Raw genomic sequence first — 22919 nt, 5'->3', positions numbered from 1 at the left:
ATAATGGAAAAGAGAAACAATTAGCACATGAGTAACATACTAGACAGATCTCACATTGCCAGATCTCTGGGCTAAAGTCAGACATTGGAAATACATACCCATGTCCCACTGAAGTTGATGTTCATTTCAGGGGTGTAACTGAGGGCAGAATTTGATGTTTGATCATGACATGGAAAATGACCAGAAAAGGAAAGGCCGGTGTGTTGAAAAGTTTCTGTGCTACTGCATGCTCAACTTGAAGCACCTTTAAAAGGGCTTGATTTTTAAAGGGCAAGTGCTCACCTTTTTCTGAAAATCCAAGCCCTTTTGGGCATCCAGAAACTAAAGCACCCAAAATCACTAATTGCCTTTCAAGATTTAGGCCACAGTCTGTATAATGACGGCCTAAATCCACACATCTTCAAAACCTCTCCAAGCTTACATGCCACAGTGCTTTGGCACTAAATTGACCATGGTCATCTCAGATTTTTCTGTCGGAGGAGGATATACATTGGCTAGAGCTGGCTGAGAGATATTCACTATGATTATTCAAAAAATTTTGGCTTTTTCTTTGAATTCATTGTTTGTGAATAACTATTTTTGTTCTTCAGACAGCTCTAGACACACTGGGGCTGGTATTGGCAAGTAATTTAAGGTTTTTTCCTGTCATTCATTCAATTATTCTCAAATACATTTTTTCCATTGTTCTCCTTATAATTGGTGTAAACAGACCATTTGATATTAAGTCATATATCTTTGAATCAGGTGCATGGTGCAGTAGTCAAATACTATAATGTAGTCAACTGTTCCATTACCCCATAGGGTGAGAGTGTTTAACTAACCCCCACCTCAGACTCATTCAACTAGATCATGTATATGGTAGGTAGGGGGATATGAACTATTGGCCGGAGCAGGAGTCAGGAGCAGGGAATAAGACCAAATGGCAGAGGTAGAAATCAGAGCCAAAGATCAGAACCAGAATCAGAAGTCAAATGCCAGAGCCAAGAGTCAAGCCAGAAAACAGAGTTAAAGGTCAGAACTGAGTTATCTGGAGTCAGGGAAGACAAAAGCAGGGCTAGGTCCAAGGCTTGGACAGGGGTGGATTAAGGCAGAAGTAGAAACTAACACAGCTGCACTCCCATACTTTGGGCAACCAGCATCTTGTTGCTGCTCTTTAGAGCAGGTCTTATAATCCCCTAAACCAATGAGGTGGTTTAGTCAATGAGGTGGCTCAATTGGGGCCCAGATGCACTCATTAGACTGCCTGTGGGTTAAGCTAGCAGGTAAGCAGGATAACAGGGGGTCCGTGCTCTTGACAATATGTGGTCAAATGTTTTGTAAGGTCCCCAGAACAGCTGTATCTATTACACAGTGTGAGCCCTCTTGAACAGATGCCAGATAGATTACATCACAGCCAGCTTTGTGAGATTCAAGAATTGCCCTGGGTGAATCAGCATACAGGAGAGGCTAAATAACATGCAAAAGAAACAAAATCTCTACAGTATAGTTCATGAATGGTAGTTATTCAAATCTCCACCCTCTACATGTGCTATCTCCATGACTTTGTTAGTCTCGGGCTAAAAATCTACATAAAATGCTACATAAAGATTGACAATCTGTTAGGTACTGGGCCATTTGGGAGACCAGGACTGGGGTTATTTTTAGCTATCACCATCTGAGTAACAGCTGTCATCTTTTTGAAATTACTCATGGTTAGCCACTTGAACAAGGGGGAGGGATGCTGCCGGGGGTTGAGGTGAGGGTGGAGAAAGAGTGAATGTTATTTGTATGACTGCATAGGATGCATGCCACAGAGGGTGTCAGGGAGATACAGGATGTTTAACAATGAAAAACTAAGAGTCCTGTGGCACCTTTGACTGGTAATTCATGTTAGCCTGTGGACTCACCAGTACCATAGTTTTTAGATTAGTCAACATGTTAACTCAGCAGATTGCAAAAAATGCTGATCAGGAAAGAGGATGAGAAGCTAGATGGCACAATTCATCAGATATGAGATGATATATTTGTTTTTAATAGACCACTTTGAATTTCCAAAATTCATCATGTTCTAGGTTTCAGATGAAAGAACAGGATTACTTGTGGCACCTTAGAGACTAACAAATTTATTAGAGCATAAGCTTTCGTGGACCACAGCCCACTTCTTCAGATGCATATAAGTGGGCTGTAGTCCACGAAAGCTTATGCTCTAATAAATTTGTTAGTCTCTAAGGTGCCACAAGTAATCCTGTTCTTTTTGCGGATACGAACTAACACGGCTGCTACTCTGAAACTAGGTTCCAGATGAAAGATCACACATATAATTCCTGGGTATCACTGTCTTCTAAGCATCTATGATTCACTGAAATAATTCAAATAAGAAAAGAAATATAATGAATGATGAAGTAATCAATAACTAATTGAAGAATCAACAATTCTGTATTCAAATAATTCATTAAATGTTTCACTCCTACCTAGAAAACTGGAAGACAATTCAGCAATGAGAGAGCTATTCACTGTACCTCTTAATTCTAAATAAGATAAAAGGACCAAATTCTGTTCTCAGTTACTCTGGTTTTATGGAAATGTAACTCCTTTAATAGGAATAGATACAGCTGTGACCAGAATCGGACCCACCATCTGCAAAACAGGGATGAAATCCTGGCTCTGTTTAAGTCAAAAACAAAACTCCCATTGACTTCCATAGGGTCATGATTTCACTCTCAAAGAATATTTTCCATATTAAAAGGGAGTTATTTGATTGGGCTTAAGAGATCAATGAGAAGGATGGGGAAATCTCTTAACCTATTTTATGATGTGCACATAATCCTTGAAGGTTATCATGAGAATTACCTACTCTTATCTCATTGTTCCCAAGAAAACTCAAAAGATCTAGATCAGGGGTTCTCAAACTTCATTGCACTGCAACCCCCTTCTGACAACAAAAATTACTACACAACCCCAGGAGGGGGGGACCGAAGCCTGAGCCCACCTGAGCCCCACTGCCCTGGGGGGTGGGGGCAAAGCCCAAGCCCCACCACTCTGAGAGGGGGGGCCAAAGCTGAAACTCAAGGGCTTCAGCCCCAGGCAGCGACTCTGTAACCTGAGCTCTGCCACCCAGCAAGTCTAAGCCAGCCCTGACTACCCCATTAAAATGGGGTCACGACCCACATTGGGGTCCTGACCCACAGTTTGAGAACCATTGATCTAGATATTGGTTTTGTTTGATCAGTTTAAAGAGTTTCACTACATTTACTATGTGTGGTAGCACTGCATAAATGCAGCATTGACATATCTACTTGAAAAACAAATAGGAAGAAAAGTAAGTGAGACAATGTTGTCTGTCCTTGGAAGAAACATGTGTGTGTCAACATATAAGTTACTCATTAAAACAACAACAACCACCACCCTAGAATCTAAATGTACAGTGGTCACAACTGAAGTCAATATTGCCCCACCATTATCACAGATATCTCCTAAATTTAAAGGAAGACGATATCAGATATCAGAGTGTAATCAATATTTGGCTATAACTGACTTTTAAATAATAGGAGTACTTGTGGCACCTTAGAGACTAACAAATTTATTAGAGCATAAGCTTTGGTGGACCACAGCCCACTTCTTCGGATGCATATAGAGTGGAATAAATATTGAGGAGATATATATACACACATACAGAGAGCATGAACAGGTGGGAGTTGTCTTACCAACTCTGAGAGGCCAATTAAGTAAGAGAAAAAAAACTTTTGAAGTGATAATTAAGATAGCCCAGTACAGACAGTTTGATAAGAAGTGTGAGAATATTACAAGGGGAGATAGATTCAATGTTTGTAATGGCTCAGCCATTCCCAGTCCTTATTCAATCCTGAGTTGATTGTGTCTAGTTTGCATATCAATTCCAGCTCAGCAGTCTCTCGTTGGAGTCTGTTTTTGAAGTTTTTCTGTTGTAAGATAGCCACCCGCAGGTCTGACATTGAATGGCCAGACAGGTTAAAGTGTTCTCCCACTGGTTTTTGAGTATTATGATTCCTGATGTCAGATTTGTGTCCATTAATTCTTTTGCGTGGAGACTGTCCAGTTTGGCCAATGTACATGGCAGAGGGGCATTGCTGGCACATGATGGCATATATCACATTGGTAGATGTGCAGGTGAACGAGCCCCTGATGGTATGGCTGATGTGATTAGGTCCTATGATGATGTCACTTGAATAGATATGTGGACAGAGTCGTCATCGGGCTTTGTTGCAGGGATAGGTTCCTGGGTTAGTGTTTTTGTTCAGTGATATGTGGTTGCTGGTGAGTATTTGCTTTAGGTTGGGGGGTTGTCTGTAAGCGAGGACAGGTCTGTCTTCCAAGAGAAGTGGGCTGTAGTCCACAAAAGCTTATGCTCTAATAAATTTGTTAGTCTCTAAGATGCCACAAGTACTCCTGTTCTTTTTGCGGATACAGGCTAACACGGCTGCTACTCTGAAACCTTTTAAATAATAGTCACTATAGTTTATATTTTACTGTAAGGGGAAAAGTCTATCAGTTCTCCAGGCACAACCCGCCTTTCCTAGTGATGTTAATGTGTCAGGCTGGCACCAGACTTTTTTGCAAAATTGACCATTTCTTCTTCTGTTATTTTGTACAAATGTAGGGCATGGTAAATGCAGTGTAGGGGCCTGGATTGCTTTGAACTAACCAGAAAAGAGAAGAGAGAAGCATCTGTGGAGGGATTTAGTGTTGACAATAGGATAAAGGTGGCTTCCGGTGTCAAGCCACTGCTACCATGGATCTTTCCTTTTGCTTTTCTCAGCGTAAGCCCCATGTTTACAAAATCAGAAGTAGGAACTGAACACATTTATTACTTTGCTTTGTCTAAATAAGTGGAAGAGATGGCAGAAAGTTCGATTCCTGTTTACAGATGTGCTCAGATTTCTAGCTTTTACTGCACTGTAGCATATCTCAGATTTTAACTCCCTTTCCCAATATCTTTAACTGCAGACCTTTAGACAGCTCAGTGCTGCTCCAGTTCATGTAATGTTTTCAAAGTCTTTTATGGCTTCATCCTGCACTATTGAAGGCAATGGGCGTTTTGGCATTGAATTCAATGGGAACAGAATTGGGCCTTCAGTCACCCCACTTTTTTAACACTTTAGGCTTAGTGATCACCATTTCATATCTGATGGATGTGTCCCTTGATGGAGAAAGGAAAATTTCCTTTACCTGTCAATGTCTCTTCTTTGTCACTAGATGTCAATTAGGATGTATGATCTTGTGGTGGAGGCACTGGACTGGAACTTGAGAGAGCTTAGCTGTGCAAAGGCTTTTCTTGAAAAGTCACTTAGCTTACCTGTGTCTGAATTCCCAGTTTTCTGCTTGTCTGTTGTATTCACAACCTATGTCTGTCTCCTCTATTTAGAAAGTAGCTCTTTAGGACAGGAAATGTCCCTTTATGTGTTTGTCTGGTTCCTACCACAATGCAGACTAAAAATAATTTCTCCATCCCTAATAAGTGAAGTGTTAAAGGAATTGACTGTACAACTGTTGTACTGTAAGAAAGTTGCTCTGTTTGTTTAGGATAGTATAGAATTAATGTAATGAATAAATGCTGTTTCACAGTTTGGGAATAAATTGTTTCTGAAGGAAAGATTCAGAGCTGGATCCATAACTGATAGCTTTTTCTCTCCAGAATACGGGATTGTCTGTTGGTGAGGATCAGGAGACAAGTCATCTTGTGATATCAGTGAGAAGCAGGGATTTATTTTTATTTTATTTTGAATAAAATGTGAAATTTTTGAAATTTGAATTTTTGGGGATGAAAATATGTTTGAATGATTCAGAACAAAATGAAAACATTTACATGGGAGTGTTTTTAAACCTTAGTGCTTAAACTCTTTTCTTCTACAGCTTAGTATCAGAACATCAGACGCTTGGACTATTAATAGTAACTACAGTAAAAAACAAATGAATAAACAGTGAATACTTCTGAAACAACATGTTAGTAAATATGACATAAAGGTAAGCAGTTGTTAATATTAATAAGGAAACAAGTTCTAACAAAATAAGCCTTCCTGTTGTTTATTAGATGTTATAGGAATTACATGTACAGTATATAAAAAATGTTAATAGCAAAAATGTTCATATGATTGATTTTAACAAAACATTCTTCTTTGGATTAACTGAACCCTCCCCGCCCCCCAGCTTTTTACAATTTATTATGCAACAATACACATCTATTTTTTAGGTTCCTAAAGTTTAAAATCTAAGATGCTCATGTAACTCTACTTCTTAAAATTAAAGCAATTGGAATTTTGCTGCATTCAGATGGCTTGGTTGTGATGAGGGTTAGTTAACAAAATATTGGTTTCATTATAAGGTCAGTTGTTGCAAGTTTAAAAAGTAATTTTGTTTGTGAACACTGTACTTTACAATTTGAACATTTTGCAACATAGAAAATTCATTGGACATAGGAGGTTACAATTTTTATTGATTTAACTATTTCTCTTTATTAAAATATACATGAGACCAAATAGAATTTTGATTTTCTTTTGTCTTTATGAAAATAATTTAATATGTTCTTTAAAAAGTTAAGGTTCGATATAAAGTTCATTCTCCTAAACAAACAGTACAAGTCACATTTAACATGCGGTGCACTTTAGAAGGCAAGGGTTTGTTTAGATAAAGTGCATCTATATAATTGTAATGAGAAATGTGTTTTTCATTTGATAAACTTGTATGTTTTCAGTTTACATCATACAGTTTATATGTTGGATAAATCTATTACCAATATCTAATCTGGATAACCTAAAACAAACAAAAAAATCTATATTTCCTATACATTACACATTTGACATAATGGTTTTACACTACAATGTAAAATACATTAGAAAAATCAAACTTGTTACCAGGGAATATTATATACAATTATCAGTATTGAAAATGTTTCTCTGGTAAAAATATGTCTATAATTTAATTCCTCATGAGTCCCTTATTTTGCAATATCAATTTGATTTTAACTGGATATTCTTCTAATATTTTCCATATAATTTTCTTTCATACGCATCAAGTGTGTTTTCACTATTGTAACACATTCAAGATCTTAGACCACTGCCAGATCATTTTATGTATCAGGTATTTAAAACACCATTGGGTAGCTTTCAAAGAATGGATCGAACCTCTAGAAATAATATATAAAGCATTATTCCTCTGATTGTCTCTTTCAAAGGAAATCCCTTTCCTTTTTATGTTGGCACATATCACAAGAACTCTTGAGATGATTCCTAGGAAGGGAACATTAAGATAATTTTAAATGGGTGATTCAAATCCTTTCTTTCAAAATTTAGAAGAGTCCAAAATAGCTGTGTATTTTTAATATTGAACAATGATACTATTCAGTGGATGGATAACTGTATTTTCTAAGAACAAGATATAAAAAATATCTTTATCATACTGAGAATAATTGTATATCTTCCATAGTCGGACTCACTGGCTGCTTTTTTATGAAATGTTGTTTCAAGACCATTGGCAAGAACAGTCTGTAGGTTCTTGGATTGAATAGTTGACCCATGTTGAGTTGCCACTGCAGTACAATTGCACAGTTCGTCTTTGTAACCCAAGTTCCCTGCAGCATTTGCAGAATCTTGCATATGAGTTGATGTTGTAGTTATAAATGCTAGCAGAAGGGCATTTTCCATCACATGAAACAATGTTTACCTGTTAATGAACATTTTAAATTATCATTGCATTTAAATGATTAAAAAACCTGAGTTTGAGATTTTTCAAAGAGGTCTTAAAGGAGTTAGACACCCAAATCTCACTGAAATTCAACGGAAGCTGGGCAGCAAACTACCTTACGCCTCTTTCAAAATCTCAGCCTATGTGAATAATAAAATGACTCAGCTAGGCCCACATTTTGAGGACCTGTTAAATGGAATTTTTCCATTGATTTCAATGAGACTAAGATTTGGCCACTATGCAACATACTCAGCTCTAACAAAAGGTTTTCTGAGATTTAATTGTAAAGAATTCATAATGTTACTTTGGCTAATACACAATACTCAGTGTCACTGGCTGGCTGTAGTACATGATGAGGCCTTTTGAGTTTCTTTGCTACATCAGGGAGGAATGTTCGGGTACAGAAACACTCCCTAGGAAAACTGAAGAACTTTACTCCAATAACATGGTAACAGTTGCTTACAGTAATTTCACCTGGTAGCTCCTTTATGTCCATGGGCTATCCCTTCCATTCAGAACACTTCTTAACCTTACGGATGGGTTCCTCCAACTGCTCAACCATTAACTCAGGAGGAGGAAAGTCCTATGGCCATGTTGGAATGTCTCTCCAGACCCTCAGACTAGTGCTTGCTTCCCACATACCCTGCCTTTCTGGGTCTGCTTTCCTGCCCACTCCCCCTCCCTGACACACACCTCACTGCCATGCTGCTCAGTAAGGCTGGTCTCTCAGAGGAGCAGCAATGAACAGTTCCACCCCAAGGGCCAATTTGGAACTATACTTCCCATGTTCATTTACTCTTGGAACAAAACATTCGGTTTAACATTGTCTTAGTAAGTGTCATTAGTCTACGTAGTGAATCACCAGCACCGAGATTATGGCCTCATTCTTCCTACAGATAGTGCCACGGGTGAACATGATGCTTTTGAAGAATTTAAGGACACATGATCCCTATCCTGTGGTATTTACAGGCTAAATACACTGTTTACTGTCATCACTATTAAAAAGACATCTCTTTCCAGGGACAAATACTGTAAGGCACCGGGTATCACCTATAAAGTGCTAAACACCCTCAATTCCCATTGATTTCAGTGGTAGACAAGTGCTCATTGCTTTGAAGGTCTGGATCTGTATTTCCTATTATAAATGTACGGTATAACTGGTATTTGAGATACTACTGCATTGTAGCTATTAGTAAATGTTTTAAAATGATGACCACTGCATGTGGGCCACTACAGATCGATCTGTGGTACATGCCAATTTCTGCCCTGAGGCTGAGTCAGACATAGAATGCATACAATAGCAGAGTTAAACTCCCACCACACCTTTTCTCATGCCTACCTTTCCTTATTTCCCCCCCCACCTTCCCCTGAAACAAATTATGATAGTTACTTACTGGTGTGTTACTTCTGCAGTCATTCTTGCGGATAGTCATCCTAACAGTCACCTTTTTACAAAATTTCCCATCTTCCTTACCTGCAAAGTATGCATTGATTGAAAAACATCAGCTCACAATTCTGAACATTTCAGAAATAGCAATGTTCCTATATGTGTTATGGGCTAAAGGGATACAAAAGAAGATAATAAATAATACATCACAGCATATACCAAAACCTCTTTGACAAAGAGGCAATTTGTATTTAAATAGTGGCTTTTAAAATGTGTAATTATTCCACGTATCAATGACAGTGTCCACTGTCTCTTATGTATTCAATTATATTTCTAATGTATTTATTCCAGATATATAATTTTTAAGGACAAAATCTATAAGCCACTTAAGCAGTATTGTAGCCTCTGTCATTCTGAAAATGCGTTACCTATAATACAATGCTTTCTGAAGGTAAAATGCAGTAACCATTCCTGGGAGAAGATAGTACATTTAAATACATTTCCTGCCATAACACTATCAAACTATTGTATTTAATCAAAGTTGCAATTTTTGGTAATAAACACCTTACAACACACGGATTTGCCAAATATGTAAAGCAGGTTTGAGAGAAGGTTTGTGTTTTCATACTTTCTGTGTAAAAAGAGAAAATACTTAATTCCAATTTTTATTTGTACTATCTGTATTTTTTTTATTTTTACAAGAAAAAAGATACAAAACGTATAGATAAAACACATTCTAAAATATCTGTTTATATATAAAATGAACAAAGGGTTAAACATAATTAAAGGGGGAAATATTGAATATTTGAAGAAGAGAGATCATGCAGAAAGTTCAGTGGTTGCAGGAGTGAAAGAATTGTGTCTGATTGCAAAGGAAATGATCTTCTTCCTGCTGGACAACCCACATCACAGAGGAAATCTAAAAGAGAAATCAAAAGTCCATTCTATTAGTTGAATTACTGCAGTTCTACTGCAGTTCTATTGCATCATACTGTAGAACGTAGGTCTAGATCCACAAACGGATTTTGGCACCTAACTGCCACTTTAGGTGCCTAAGTCCAAAATTTAGATCCTCAGAACCCCAGCTCAGCAGTCACATAATTCTGTAGACACCTAAATTCCCATTGTATTTAAGTTTCCATTGAAAAGTCCCCTAGGCACCTAAAAATCTGCCAATGAGCATATGCTCAGCCACCTAAATCCTGACACTTGGCACCTATCTCATTCCTAAACCCTGGAGAGATTCTCAAATTAGGCGTTCCCCAGGCCTAATCCAGGGGACATTCTCAGGGATCAGGCCCTACACAAAACACAACAGATGGAGGAGGAGGTGGTTGGTGCACCCCTTATAACCATTAGCCCAGTGATGAGGGCACTCACCTTGAATGCAGGAGACCCAAGCTCAATTCCCTGTTAAACTGACTATTTTGTTATTTATAGAAAACTGAATAGCTTCAACAAGAGAGACTGAGACAGCGCCACCTCAGAATATCCAAAAACCCAGTAGTTAAGGCATTTGCTGGAGAAGTAGGAGACATGGATTCAAATCCCTACTCCACATCAGGGAGAGGGGGGATATGAACCCCAGTGTTCCACATCCTGGCTGAGTGCTCTAGCTCTGACTAAAGGTTCAAATGAAGGGGGAGGAATAGCTCTTTTTTGGGGTGGGGGGTACGGGGAGAAGATGCTTAACCACTTAATTCCAGGAGAGGGTTCATGGCTGAGAATCTTGAGCAGAAATAGTTGCCTCCCTCCAGTCCCCAATTAGGTTCATAACTCCATTTGAGAGGCAGGGCTTTGGCCCTGCCCCACTCCTTGGCATTTCCTGTGAACTAGCTTAGGCAGCTCTCCACTTGGAGTGTTGTTTTTTGTGGATTGCATTCTTAGGCACTGATCTCTCCCCATGTATTATATAGGGAGCCTGGGTGGCTAACTCAGGCCTCTAGATTCCAATAGGTATCACAACACCTAAAGTTAGGTGTTGCAACTCTGAGCCTAAGTTGTCTTTGTGGATCTAGCCCTTCGGGCTTCATAATACTTTTCACCTATACATTGGTAGTGCCTTTCATCCAAGAAACTCAAAACTCGATACAAAAGGTGGATATTAATATCCCCAGGGAAACAAAGACAAATTGGTTGCCCAAAGTCACACATTAAATCATGGCAAAGACTGGATTAGCACATTCATAGATTCATAGATTCATAGATTATAGGACTGGAAGGGACCTCGAGAGGTCATCGAGTCCAGTCCCCTGCCCGCATGGCAGGACGAAATACTGTCTAGACCATCCCTGATAGACATTTATCTAACCTACTCTTAAATATCTCCAGAGACGGAGATTCCACAACCTCCCTAGGCAATTTGTTCCAGTGTTTAACCACCCTGACAGTTAGGAACTTTTTCCTAATGTCCAACCTAGACCTCCCTTGCTGCAGTTTAAACCCATTGTTTCTGGTTCTATCCTTAGAGGCTAAGGTGAACAAGTTCTCTCCCTCCTCCTTATGACACCCTATTAGATACCTGAAAACTGCTATCATGTCCCCTCTCAGTCTTCTCTTTTCCAAACTAAACAAACCCAGTTCTTTCAGCCTTCCTTCATAGGTCATGTTCTCAAGACCTTTAATCATTCTTGTTGCTCTTCTTTGGACCCTTTCCAATTTCTCCACATCTTTTTTAAAATGCGGAGCCCAGAACTGGACACAATACTCCAGCTGAGGCCTAACCAGAGCAGAGTAGAGCGGAAGAATGACTTCTCGTGTCTTGCTCACAACACACCTGTTAATGCATCCCAGAATCATGTTTGCTTTTTTTGCAACAGCATCACACTGTTGACTCATATTTAGCTTGTGGTCCACTATAACCCCTAGATCCCTTTCTGCCGTACTCCTTCCTAGACAGTCTTTTCCCATTCTGTATGTGTGAAATTGATTTTTCCTTCCTAAGTGGAGCACTTTGCATTTGTCTTTGTTAAACTTCATCCTGTTTACCTCAGCCCATTTCTCCAATTTGTCCAGATCATTTTGAATTATGACCCTGTCCTCCAAAGTAGTTGCAATCCCTCCCAGTTTGGTATCATCCGCAAACTTAATAAGCGTACTTTCTATGCCAATATCTAAGTCGTTGATGAAGATATTGAACAGAGCCGGTCCCAAAACAGACCCCTGCGGAACCCCACTCGTTACGCCTTTCCAGCAGGATTGGGAACCATTAATAACAACTCTCTGAGTACGGTTATCCAGCCAGTTATGCACCCACCTTATAGTAGCCCCATCTAATTTGTATTTGCCTAGTTTATCGATAAGAATATCATGCGAGACCGTATCAAATGCCTTACTAAAGTCTAGGTATACCACATCCACCGCTTCACCCTTATCCACAAGGCTCGTTATCCTATCAAAGAAAGCTATCAGATTGGTTTGACATGATTTGTTCTTCACAAATCCATGCTGGCTGTTCCCTATCACCTTACCACCTTCCAAGTGTTTGCAGATGATTTCCTTAATTACTTGCTCCATTATCTTCCCTGGCACAGAAGTTAAACTAACTGGTCTGTAGTTACCTGGGTTGTTTTTATTTCCCTTTTTATAGATGGGCACTATATTTGCCCTTTTCCAGTCTTCTGGAATCTCTCCCGTCTCCCATGACTTTCCAAAGATAATAGCTAGAGGCTCAGATACCTCCTCTATTAGCTCCTTGAGTATTCTAGGATGCATTTCATCAGGCCCGGGTGACTTGCAGGCATCTAACTTTTCTAAGTGATTTTTAACTTGTTCTTTTTTTATTTTATCCGCTAAACCTACCCCCTTCCCATTAGCATTCACTATGTTAGGCATTCCTTCAGACTTCTCGGTGAAGACCGAAACAAAGAAGTCATTAAGCATCTCTGCCATTTCCAAGTTTCCTGTTACTGTTTCTCCCTCTTCACTAAGCAGTGGGCCTACCCTGTCTTTGGTCTTCCTCTTGCTTCTAATGTATTGATAAAAAGTCTTCTTGTTTCCTTTTATTCCCGTAGCTAGTTTGAGCTCATTTTGTGCCTTTGCCTTTCTAATCTTGCCCCTGCATTCCTGTGTTGTTTGCCTATATTCATCCTTTGTAATCTGTCCTAGTTTCCATTTTTTATATGACTCCTTTTTATTTTTTAGATAGTGCAAGATCTCGTGGTTAAGCCAAGGTGGTCTTTTGCCACATTTTCTATCTTTCCTAACCAGCGGAATAGCTTGCTTTTGGGCCCTTAATAGCGTCCCTTTGAAAAACTGCCAACTCTCCTCAGTTGTTTTTCCCCTCAGTCTTGATTCCCATGGGACCTTACCCATCAGCTCTCGGAGCTTCCCAAAATCTGCCTTCCTGAAATCCATTGTCTCTATTTTGCTGTTCTCCCTTCTACCCTTCCTTAGAATTGCAAACGCTATGATTTCATGATCACTTTCACCCAGGCTGCCTTCTACTTTCACATTCTCATGAGCCCCAATGCTCAGTTCCCTGCTCTAACCACTAGGAAATGCTGCTTCTCTAAGAAAACCAAATGTAAGTTTTGACAAATAACTGACTCCAAGTACAGTAGAGATTTTTAGAAAGTGTATTTTTTTCTAAGAGGATTATTTCCTCCCTTTACTTTTCCAATAAAAAATAGTTAGCTACTGACTATGGCAAAAGTATCAATGAATTATATCTTGAATAGGATAAAAGCACATTGAATAAGCAAGCAATAAGCCCACTAGGCGTGTCAAACAGAGAAAAGATAAAATAACATTTTTTAAAAGAAACAACTCACCATTGTTCCTTTTGTCTCCGAGGAAATGGCCCGTGGCCAACTGAATCATATCCGAAAATGGTCAGTTGTATTCCTGCTCTTTCCTTCTCTTACCACACTGTAGATGATGCCTGGAGTAGGGAATTCTTCAGGTACAATTATGGCTTTGAGTTAATCTTGGCTGCACTGCAAGTGTGTCACTTCTCAGAAACAAGTGCAGAATGCAGAGTATTTTCATGTGTGTGTTGACGATTCTTAGTAACACTTACTGACAGACATGCATAGTTTGAACAACTTTCATATAGATAGCATATGACATTGTAGGTAACTATGTACTGTAATGAGATTGTTCTGTACATTCTGTTTGGTTCAAACATGTTATATGAAGGCCTCCAATAGAGACATGGGCACCGTGTAACTATATACACAATAATATGTGCTGTAACATTACTGATGGGCAAATTCTGTTCTCATTTACCTGGGTGTCAATAAGGATGAATGACACAGAAATCAATGGAGTTCTTCCAGACTGACATTAGTGCAAATGAATGCAGAATCTGGCCTTCAGTGATGTTGCAGCATATATTATCGTTTATATAGTTACCGTCAATATAACTTGCTATGTAGCAAAGTGTACTTGTGTTTTCACAAGATTAATGTAGTGAAGGTTAACATTCATACCATGTGTTGTAAGGCAGATACTTATCATTGTTATTGTCTGTCTCCAATTATTTTGGTATATATTTCCAGTATACTGTCCTGATTTCAATAGATTAGAAAATATGCTTTTTGTACATATGCCGCTGAATGCCTCATAATATTCTAAAGAGTTATTTGAACAGTAAGCTTTACTGAGCAAAGCAATTAGTCTCTACGTTCTACAGCACTATAAACATAAAGCGATTAGCCAACTTTCTAAACATAGCAAATACACATGCAGCAAACTAAATACTATGCAAATGCTTACTACCAACAGTACATTGTTGGCTAACAACAATGCACTGCCCATACAGTGCAAAATGAAAAGAAAAAAAAACAAACATATCTGAGCTGTTCTGAACAATGAGAAGTTAATACTACAATGCAGCTTTCAAACATGATTTGATGACGTGAGGCCTGATGCTCCTATTGGGAGTACATTGTTGGAAATCAACAATGGTGCTGGTTGATTTGTTCCTACTGATTTCCAAGAAAATGTACCTGAGTTACAGTTAGCGCTAGCTGTAGGTGTGACTGGGCTAACGGGAAATGGGAACAACAATGACATTCCGGAACCTGGTAAGAATATTACATTTTGAACATGTTACACATAAAACAAAAGGCTCCCTCTATCACTAGTCAACATTTTATGGTCAGACTCACCCATGTTTGAAAAGGGAACTTAAAAAAAGGAAATCGACTTAAAATTTCATTGTTTTATGATGCAGTAGTTATTAAATATAAAATATCTAGAAAACAATAGCAAGAATAGGAGGAACTCAAACAATATTGTTTAGATACTTGTGATGTATTTTGAGCCTATTCTCCCCTCACTTACACCAGTTTTACATTAATTTTAACTCTGATGACTTCAATGAAGTTACTCCTACACTGGTGAATCTGGCCCTCGAAGTTACTGTTAGACTTAGGGCCAAGAGATGGAAGGAATGTAATTTCCCACAGGAGTTATTTTTGAAAGTTCTCAATGTTTTTGTGAAATTCCTGTAGATTTCATTACAGGGCAATGTTTTAAACTGCAGTTTTACTGCAAAAATTAGAGAGAAAAATCATAGTGATTCATGAGGATAAGGTATTTCAAATGAAGACAAGATGCTAGTGATCCTATTCATAAAATGTCTTATGCAGTTACTATTGATCATGAAATTCTTATTGCCACAGGTTTTTTTATATTTAGTCTGGGCCATATGATTCATACAATAAATGTTGGATCTACAAAGTTATACAGATATACAATCAGTTGTATTAGGAATATAAATTCTGAATTTATTTTTATCCATTGAAAAATATGAATAGGTATTACACATTGCAAATGCAAATTTCAAAAGTTGTGGCTCTAATTTGCTGGTTGGATTTTGTTTTGGAAAATGACGCCCAAAAGAAATGGCCCTGTTTTGTCTAAATCCACAAAAAGGTTCTAATTTTGGCCCTTCTGGAAGTATAATATCAAATTATTTTACCAGCTGACAAGAAAGTACATGGCTTTTTTTAAGGCTCTTGGAGAGATTAGCTGATTTAAATGGCAGTCAGTGCCTTGAGGGATAATGTCAGGGGAGGCAATGGCAGCTGGGACTATTGAATGGATGCACAGTTATGGGGAAAATGTATTTCAGAACCAGGGACAAGTGTCTGAACCAGATTTCTGGCATGCAAAGGACAGAGCCCACCAGGACAAAGGACCCCAAAATCCTTTCTCCTCTTCCTCTAGTTAACAAGAGTGTTGGCAGAGGAAACTGATCTTCCCTAGTGTGATTTCCAGCCACTACTACCCAAAAAATGTAATTCTTAAATAAAAACATGAGGAACCCTTATCCTGGCTACCCATCTCCCATTGTAGCAGCTCTTCAGCTGGTAACCCCAGTGCAGGAAGACAGGAGGGCAGCCCAGGGAGGTAATGAAGTCCCCTCCCACCACTACCAAAGATCGCTGTGTTTCTCTTCCATGGAGCAGGTGTGTAGCATCTTCATTTCCCCCACCACCGCCCCCACACTGAATCCCTACTCTCCTCAGAACTCATTAGGCTATTATTCCACCTGTTTATGCTGATGTGTGGGACTTTCATCTGTCTTCTTATATGTGGGTCTGGTAGTACCATCAACCATTGTGGTTGGCTGACACAGCACATTAAAAGATCCTGTTTTCAGTTGCCTATAACTTTGCCAAAAGTTAATCATTTGTGCTGAATTTTGCCACGCCAGGTGTCTTCCTCAGAGTAAAGTTTTTTTGGAAATTTTCAGACAAAACATTCAGTGATTTCTGAGAATGGGGCTAAGGAAAAATACATTGTTTTGCCCATGTTACAAAGTTCTGGCGACCTTTTCTTTTAAAAGCTCTGGAGCCCCCAGGCTTTAGATGAGAGGCTCAAAATTTGGCAGGGCAGTGGCCTTTTTGCTGTCCCCATGAAAATCCACCCACATTTGGCTAAATGATAAGCCTTTGAAAAACTGGATTTCTCACATCGTTAACACAGCTTTCTTAGGGTTTTGTACCTAAATTCCCTGAGGATTCCATCCACACTAGGCATGCTGCAGCTTGGGGCTGTGCAGGACTTTCCCTGCAATTGCAGCTCTGGGCTGCTACAGGCCAGGCTGGATCTGGGTCCAGCCACCAAATCTGAGGGCAGGGAGACTGTCTCTCCTGTGCTCTCAATGACCTCCCTGCTGGGCCCAGGCAGTGTAGAGGAAGAAGCTGCCTGATTTTAATGCAGCAGGGACAAGAACCAAACCCACGGGAGGAGGCAGGGAAAGTGGATTGGGACAAGGATCCTTTCAGGGATGGATGTGGAAACTGGGACTGGAGGATAGCCGGGATGGAGAGAAGGAAACTGGGACTGAGAATTGGAATAGTAAGGGAGACCATGACTGGCATTTGGAGCCTGCAGTGAAGACTGGGCTTAGGACCGTAGAATGGAACTGAGATCCAGGGTGGAGAGACTGGATCTGTCTGGGCCAGGAAACTGGGACAAGGAGTTGGGGAGGGACTAGGGGCAGGGAAACTGGGAACCAGTGGGGGGGGCGGGGAATGAGATCAGATGAGTAGCCAGGGAGGATGACTGGAACTGAGAACTAGTGGAGTGTGAGGAAGGAGCTGAGTGGGGGAGTGGAGATAGATCTGACAAGGAGACAAGGTGTGGGGGGAGAACTGGATCTGCCTGGGCAAAGAGACTAGGACAAGGAGCTGGGGGAATGGACACTGAGATTGAATGAGGAGCCAGGGATGGCCACTAGGACTGAGAGAAGGGTGACCAGATAGCAAGTGTGAAAAATCGGGACGGCGGGGTGGGGGGCAGTAGGAGCCCATATAAAAAAACCCCAAATATCGGGACTGTCCCTATAAAATCGGGACATCTGGTCACCCTAACTGAAAGTCAGTGGTGATGGAAAATATGGGCAACATCTGCTAGAGATCAGGATGGGAGAGAGAGAGACAGATCAGATGAGGAGTCAGGAAAGGGGTAGAGTGGAGACTAGGACTGGCTAGGCAAAGATACTGGGGACTAGGAGCTGGAAATTAGAAATGGCTGGGCAAGGAGACTGGGACTGAGGGTCAGAGACTGAATGGGGAGTTCAGATGGATGAGACTAGGACTTGCTGGGCAAGGAGACTGAGACTGGAATGACAATCTTGAGGAGTGGAGATAGGGACTGCCAAGGTAAGGAGAATGGGACTGGGAGGGGCAGCCTAGTGTGGGGAAAAAGACAAGACTGACAGGTTGGATGGGATGGGGTAGAAGAGAACAAGCTTGGGGGAATGGTCAGAAGAGTCTGTGACCACTAGAGCACACCTCCAATCAGGGCCAGCTCCAGGCACCAGGCGACCAAGCACATGCTTGGGGTGGCACCTTAGAAGGGGCAGCCAATGTTGCGGTGGTGGGGGGCGCTCGCGGTGGGTTGTTTTTGTTTGTTTCGGCCGGTCAGTGCTGGAGTGTTTCAGCGGGGCGGGGCAGCGCGGGCTTTGGCAGCGCGGCACGGTGCTCGGGGTTTAGGTGGCATGGCCCGGCACTCCAGGGGTTTGGGCAGCCCGGCGCGGCGCTGTGGGTGGGGGGGGGAGTTCGTCTGGCCCGGCGCGGCGCTCTGGCGGGGGTGGGGGTTTGGGCGGCCCGGCATGGCGCTCGAGGGGGCGGGGGTTTGGGCGGCGCGGCGCTCGGGGCGGGGGTTTGAGCGGCCTGGCGCTCCGGGGGTTTGGGCGGCCCGGCGCAGCGCTCAGGGGGGACGGGGGTTTCGGTGGCCCGGCGCTGCACTGGTGGGGGGATTTGGCGGCACGGCGCAGCGCAGCGCTTGGGGCGGGGGGGTTGAGCAGCCTGGCACGGTGCTGGGGGGGGCGGCGGGGGTTTCGGCAGCCCGGCACGGCGCTCGGGGTGGCGGGTGTTATGGCGGGGCGGCGCTCTTCTTTTTTGCCTGGGGCAGCAAAAAAGTTAGAGCCGGCCCTGCCTCCAATCCTGGAATGGAAGCCAGGATTCCTGAGGCTCATCATTGTTTTGCTATCAGCAAATATCTCTGAAACCCAATGGCAAAGCATCCCATCCCATCCCCCTCTAGTGATGGTCCACATAGAAGATGACAATCTACTGTATCAGTTACTCCACTAGCTCAAAGGCAGAGATCTCTGGGGTGGATCTAAAGGTTCCAAACCTGCTGATGACCCAGGTGTGTCAATATGATGCCACATAATGAAATTTCTGATGAGCCTCAGGAATCCTGGCTTCCATTCCAGGCTCTGGAGGGGAGTGTGCTCTAGTGGGCACAAAAACAACAAGGAGTCTGGTGGCACCTTAAAGACTAACAGATTTATTTGGGCATAAGCTTTCGTGGGTAAAAACCTCACTTAAGAAGTGAGTTTTTACCCATGAAAGCTTATGCCCAAATAAATCTGTTAGTCTTTAAGGTGCCACCAGACGCCGTGTTGTTTTTGTAGATACAGACTAACATGGCTACCCCCCGATACTAGTGGGCACAGACTTTTCTGCTCTGTGGCTGGGAGTACCTTTCCCAGATCTGAAGAAGGGCTGTGTGTGGCTCAAAAGCTTATCTCTCTGACCAACAGAAATTGGTCCAATGAAACATATTACTTCATGTACCCTGTAAAGATACTTTGGTATTCTTCATAATGCTAAGTTCAGTATCCTGGCCAACCTGGCTAATTACTCTGTTTAGTTAAAATTCAACTACTTCAAAATTTTGAGAATTTACAAGTTCCATTACATTTTAAAATGTTTCCCAACAAATTCTGGTATGGAATGAGATGCTTCACAATAAATGTGTGGTATTGCTATATTATAATGTGCAATTCTGCATTTAAGAAAGAAGACTTGAGGACTCTCAGATAATATGTTGATCTATGAGATCATGTGAGCATAGATGAGCTTACAGTGTCGTTACATGGAATCATGGAAAAACCTCTTTTTATTGCCTTAACTCAGGGCTAGAATTAATTGTATTTAACCAATATCCTGTAAAGTATAAATAGCCACCAGATTTCCCTCGTCCTCCTTTTAATCAACAATTTTTCCTCCTTCTCAGAAAAAAAAAAAAAAGATCATTCGTTTCTAGTTTAAAATTAAAAAAGCAAAATAAGGATAGAGGAAGAGACCAAATGTTTATGTTTATATAGTAGAATCTAAAATAACTCTAAATAATATAAATCAGCACCATATTTTGAGGGGGAAATCACTGCTTATTGTAATATTTGTTATGTCCCTTTAAACCAATTACGTGTGATAGCTAATGTTTGTGCAGCACCTTGCTCATGTAAAGTACTACAGAAGTGAAAAAGATGTGCTATATCTTAGAAGTCACTGCCATACATTTCATGATTTTATTATACCTCCCAGGCAACTGGGGAACTTTACTGAAGCAGAAAGAAAAAATGGGGTTCTTCAGAATAAACATTAAAACTAGTAGCAGTGACTTCTAAGATATGGAACATCTCTTTCACTTCTACAGCACTTTACATGTGCAAGGTGCAGCACAAATATTAGCTAACTGAGCCTCTCAATCCTCTGGGAAGTTTGCTTGCTCCTGTGAGCCGCAACACAACTGTGAGGGAGAGCATCTCCATTTTACAGATGAAAAACCAGAGATAGAGAAGGCAATGGCCATATTCTGCCAACCTGGCTCATATTGAGTAGTACAATACCTTACTCCACAAGTACTTCCATTCCTTTCTGTGGAGCTACTAGATGAGTAAGGCACTGCACAGCATCAGTAAGGTGACAGAACCTAACCCAAAGTGATTTGCCAACTCCTCACAGCATGTCACTAGGAGACCTGGGGATAGAGTTTAGGACTTACTACCTCCTAACCTGTTGGTCAGTCTCTCAGAACATGCTGCCTCTCTTAAAGGTAATCTGCACAGCATTGGACTCCTCAAACTCCATTTTACTTCAGTCAATTGCATATGAGTTGTAAAATGAGTTTAAATAATGTTTGCCATAAACATCTATTTATTTATATTCATATTATATTCAAATTTTATATTCATTTACATCTTTACTGGTATGAAGATATGATTTAAAAATTTATGTTAAAGGAAATACAAATAATTTTATTCAATTGTTGTGACTTACGACAAGAATACCTGAACAGATAAAACACTGATCTTGAAAGATTAAAGTAGAATTAAGCACTCATTTGCAGGTTAATTTGGAGAGGATAGGTGTACTTCAAAGCCATCAGGCCAAATACTGACCTCATAAGAGTCAATGGCAAAAACTCTGTAACTTTAATGTAGACTTTGTCTCACTGGATTTTGGAAGTATCATATTAGACCATAAAAAGGACCCTGGGTCTGATCTCACACCACTTTTACTCTAGTCTAACTCCATTAGCTCCAGTCAATATACTTCTGAAAAGTACTAGTAAAGGCCATCCTTCTTCTAGTGTCATTGAGGTCAGAATCAAGCCCTCATGCAACAGTAAGCCAGTCTTGCTCCTATTATAATCACACACTAAATGGACTTTTCTGATTCCTGAAGTCTCATTAGTCACTCACATGTTTTGCAGCATCCCTCTAGAAAGGGCACAACATAACCTCCAATCTAAACAAAAAAGAAAAACAAAAACATTAGAATAATTTCTTAATCGTAGCACCTCCATACCAGTGCTATTAGAGGTGACTTCCCTTATTCTATTCTGATCTACAATTCCATGCAACCTCATTAACTTCAATGGTTTGGATCAGGGAAGAAATTGGCCTTAAATGATCTAACTTGAGTCTATTAACACATGTGAATATTCAGTAGCTGTCATTAATCATCATCATCCACCAATAGTTATCACAGTGGTACCTGAGCAGAACTTAGAACAGAAAACAACTGTGGGATCTCAGATTCTACCATGTGATTCTTGAAATTAAATGTTGATTCTTTGCAGACCACAGTTATGGTAACAGAAAACTGATCTTGAGTTAATTCTCATAAAAAAGAAATCTCTGCTCAGCAAAATGTACATTCTACCCACGGCTCACTGTCTTTGACATTATAAGATAGAGCACCAACTAGAGTAAAGTAGACAGAATAATTACAGTCTATGTCAAAGCATTCTCAAATAATTTCACCGCGGTACTGGGTCAGTTACAGTGTCCCATTTCACTCCTATAAGCCAGAGTGATCTCTTCAACTTTGTTTCTTCATCAGGTCTCTCACATGGTGATCACCAAAAAAATACTGAAACTTTCTTGCTTTCTCAAAAACTCCAAAAGATGAAAGGAGGAGACTTTTCTACTAACTTTACTTTTGCTAAACCCTCTTTGCTCTTCCAAATCTGCCATTTTAACGGCTAGAATGGAAAATATCTTCTACCAAACTGGGCCTCTTTTTTCTGATGGACCACTCCACTCCTGTTATCTAGGAAGGCGTATTACAGATGCATAGTTCCTTTAAGACTGTTCCCTGGTTTAGTACCCTCACATGCACACCCCACCACAGAATTAAGAGAGAACTATATAAGATTGTTCCACCGAGTACATTTTCTGGTTACTTTGTCCCGCTTAGTTTTATGCATTCAGACCAATGGAGGTTTCATGACCTCCCCTCCTCTGCAAGAATATACCACAGTCTCATATATCTTACTATTGGGAAGATTTTCCTGATATTCAGCTAAAATTTTCCATCATTTTTATGAGCTAAATTGCCATATACAGTAAGTCAGTTAGAAAAGAGAAGTCTATGATTGTCATGACCCAGTGCCCCCAACAGCCACACTCCAACCCTCCATCTGGCAGTAGGGTTGTCAGGCATCCAGTTTTCTCCCAGAATGCCTGGTCGAAAAGAGACCCTGGCGGCTCTGCTCAGCACTGCTGACCGGATCATTAAAAGTCCGGTCAGCAGTGCAGCAGGGCTAAGGCAGGATCCCTGCCTACCCTGGATCTGTG

The 22919-nt window shown here is 40.6% G+C and overlaps 1 protein-coding gene across 1 annotated transcript in view; it reads right to left on the bottom strand.

Moving 5' to 3' along the window:
* Window positions 1-6032: 6032 nt before the first annotated feature.
* Window positions 6033-22919, bottom strand: part of OTOG (otogelin) — a 150467-nt gene continuing 133580 nt past the window's right edge. Inside the window, exons 50-52 of the mRNA XM_034770197.1 lie at window positions 21540-21585; window positions 9090-9169; window positions 6033-7674 (exon numbers count right to left, since the gene is read on the bottom strand). Of these exons, the coding sequence (XP_034626088.1) occupies window positions 7474-7674; window positions 9090-9169; window positions 21540-21585 (327 nt within the window). The 3' untranslated portion in view covers window positions 6033-7473. The remainder of the gene's footprint in view (window positions 7675-9089; window positions 9170-21539; window positions 21586-22919) is intronic.

Source organism: Trachemys scripta, chromosome 4 (genome assembly GCF_013100865.1).
Source record: "Trachemys scripta elegans isolate TJP31775 chromosome 4, CAS_Tse_1.0, whole genome shotgun sequence".
NCBI classification, from domain to species: domain Eukaryota; kingdom Metazoa; phylum Chordata; order Testudines; family Emydidae; genus Trachemys; species Trachemys scripta.
This window is presented reverse-complemented; position numbering and strand designations above follow the sequence as displayed.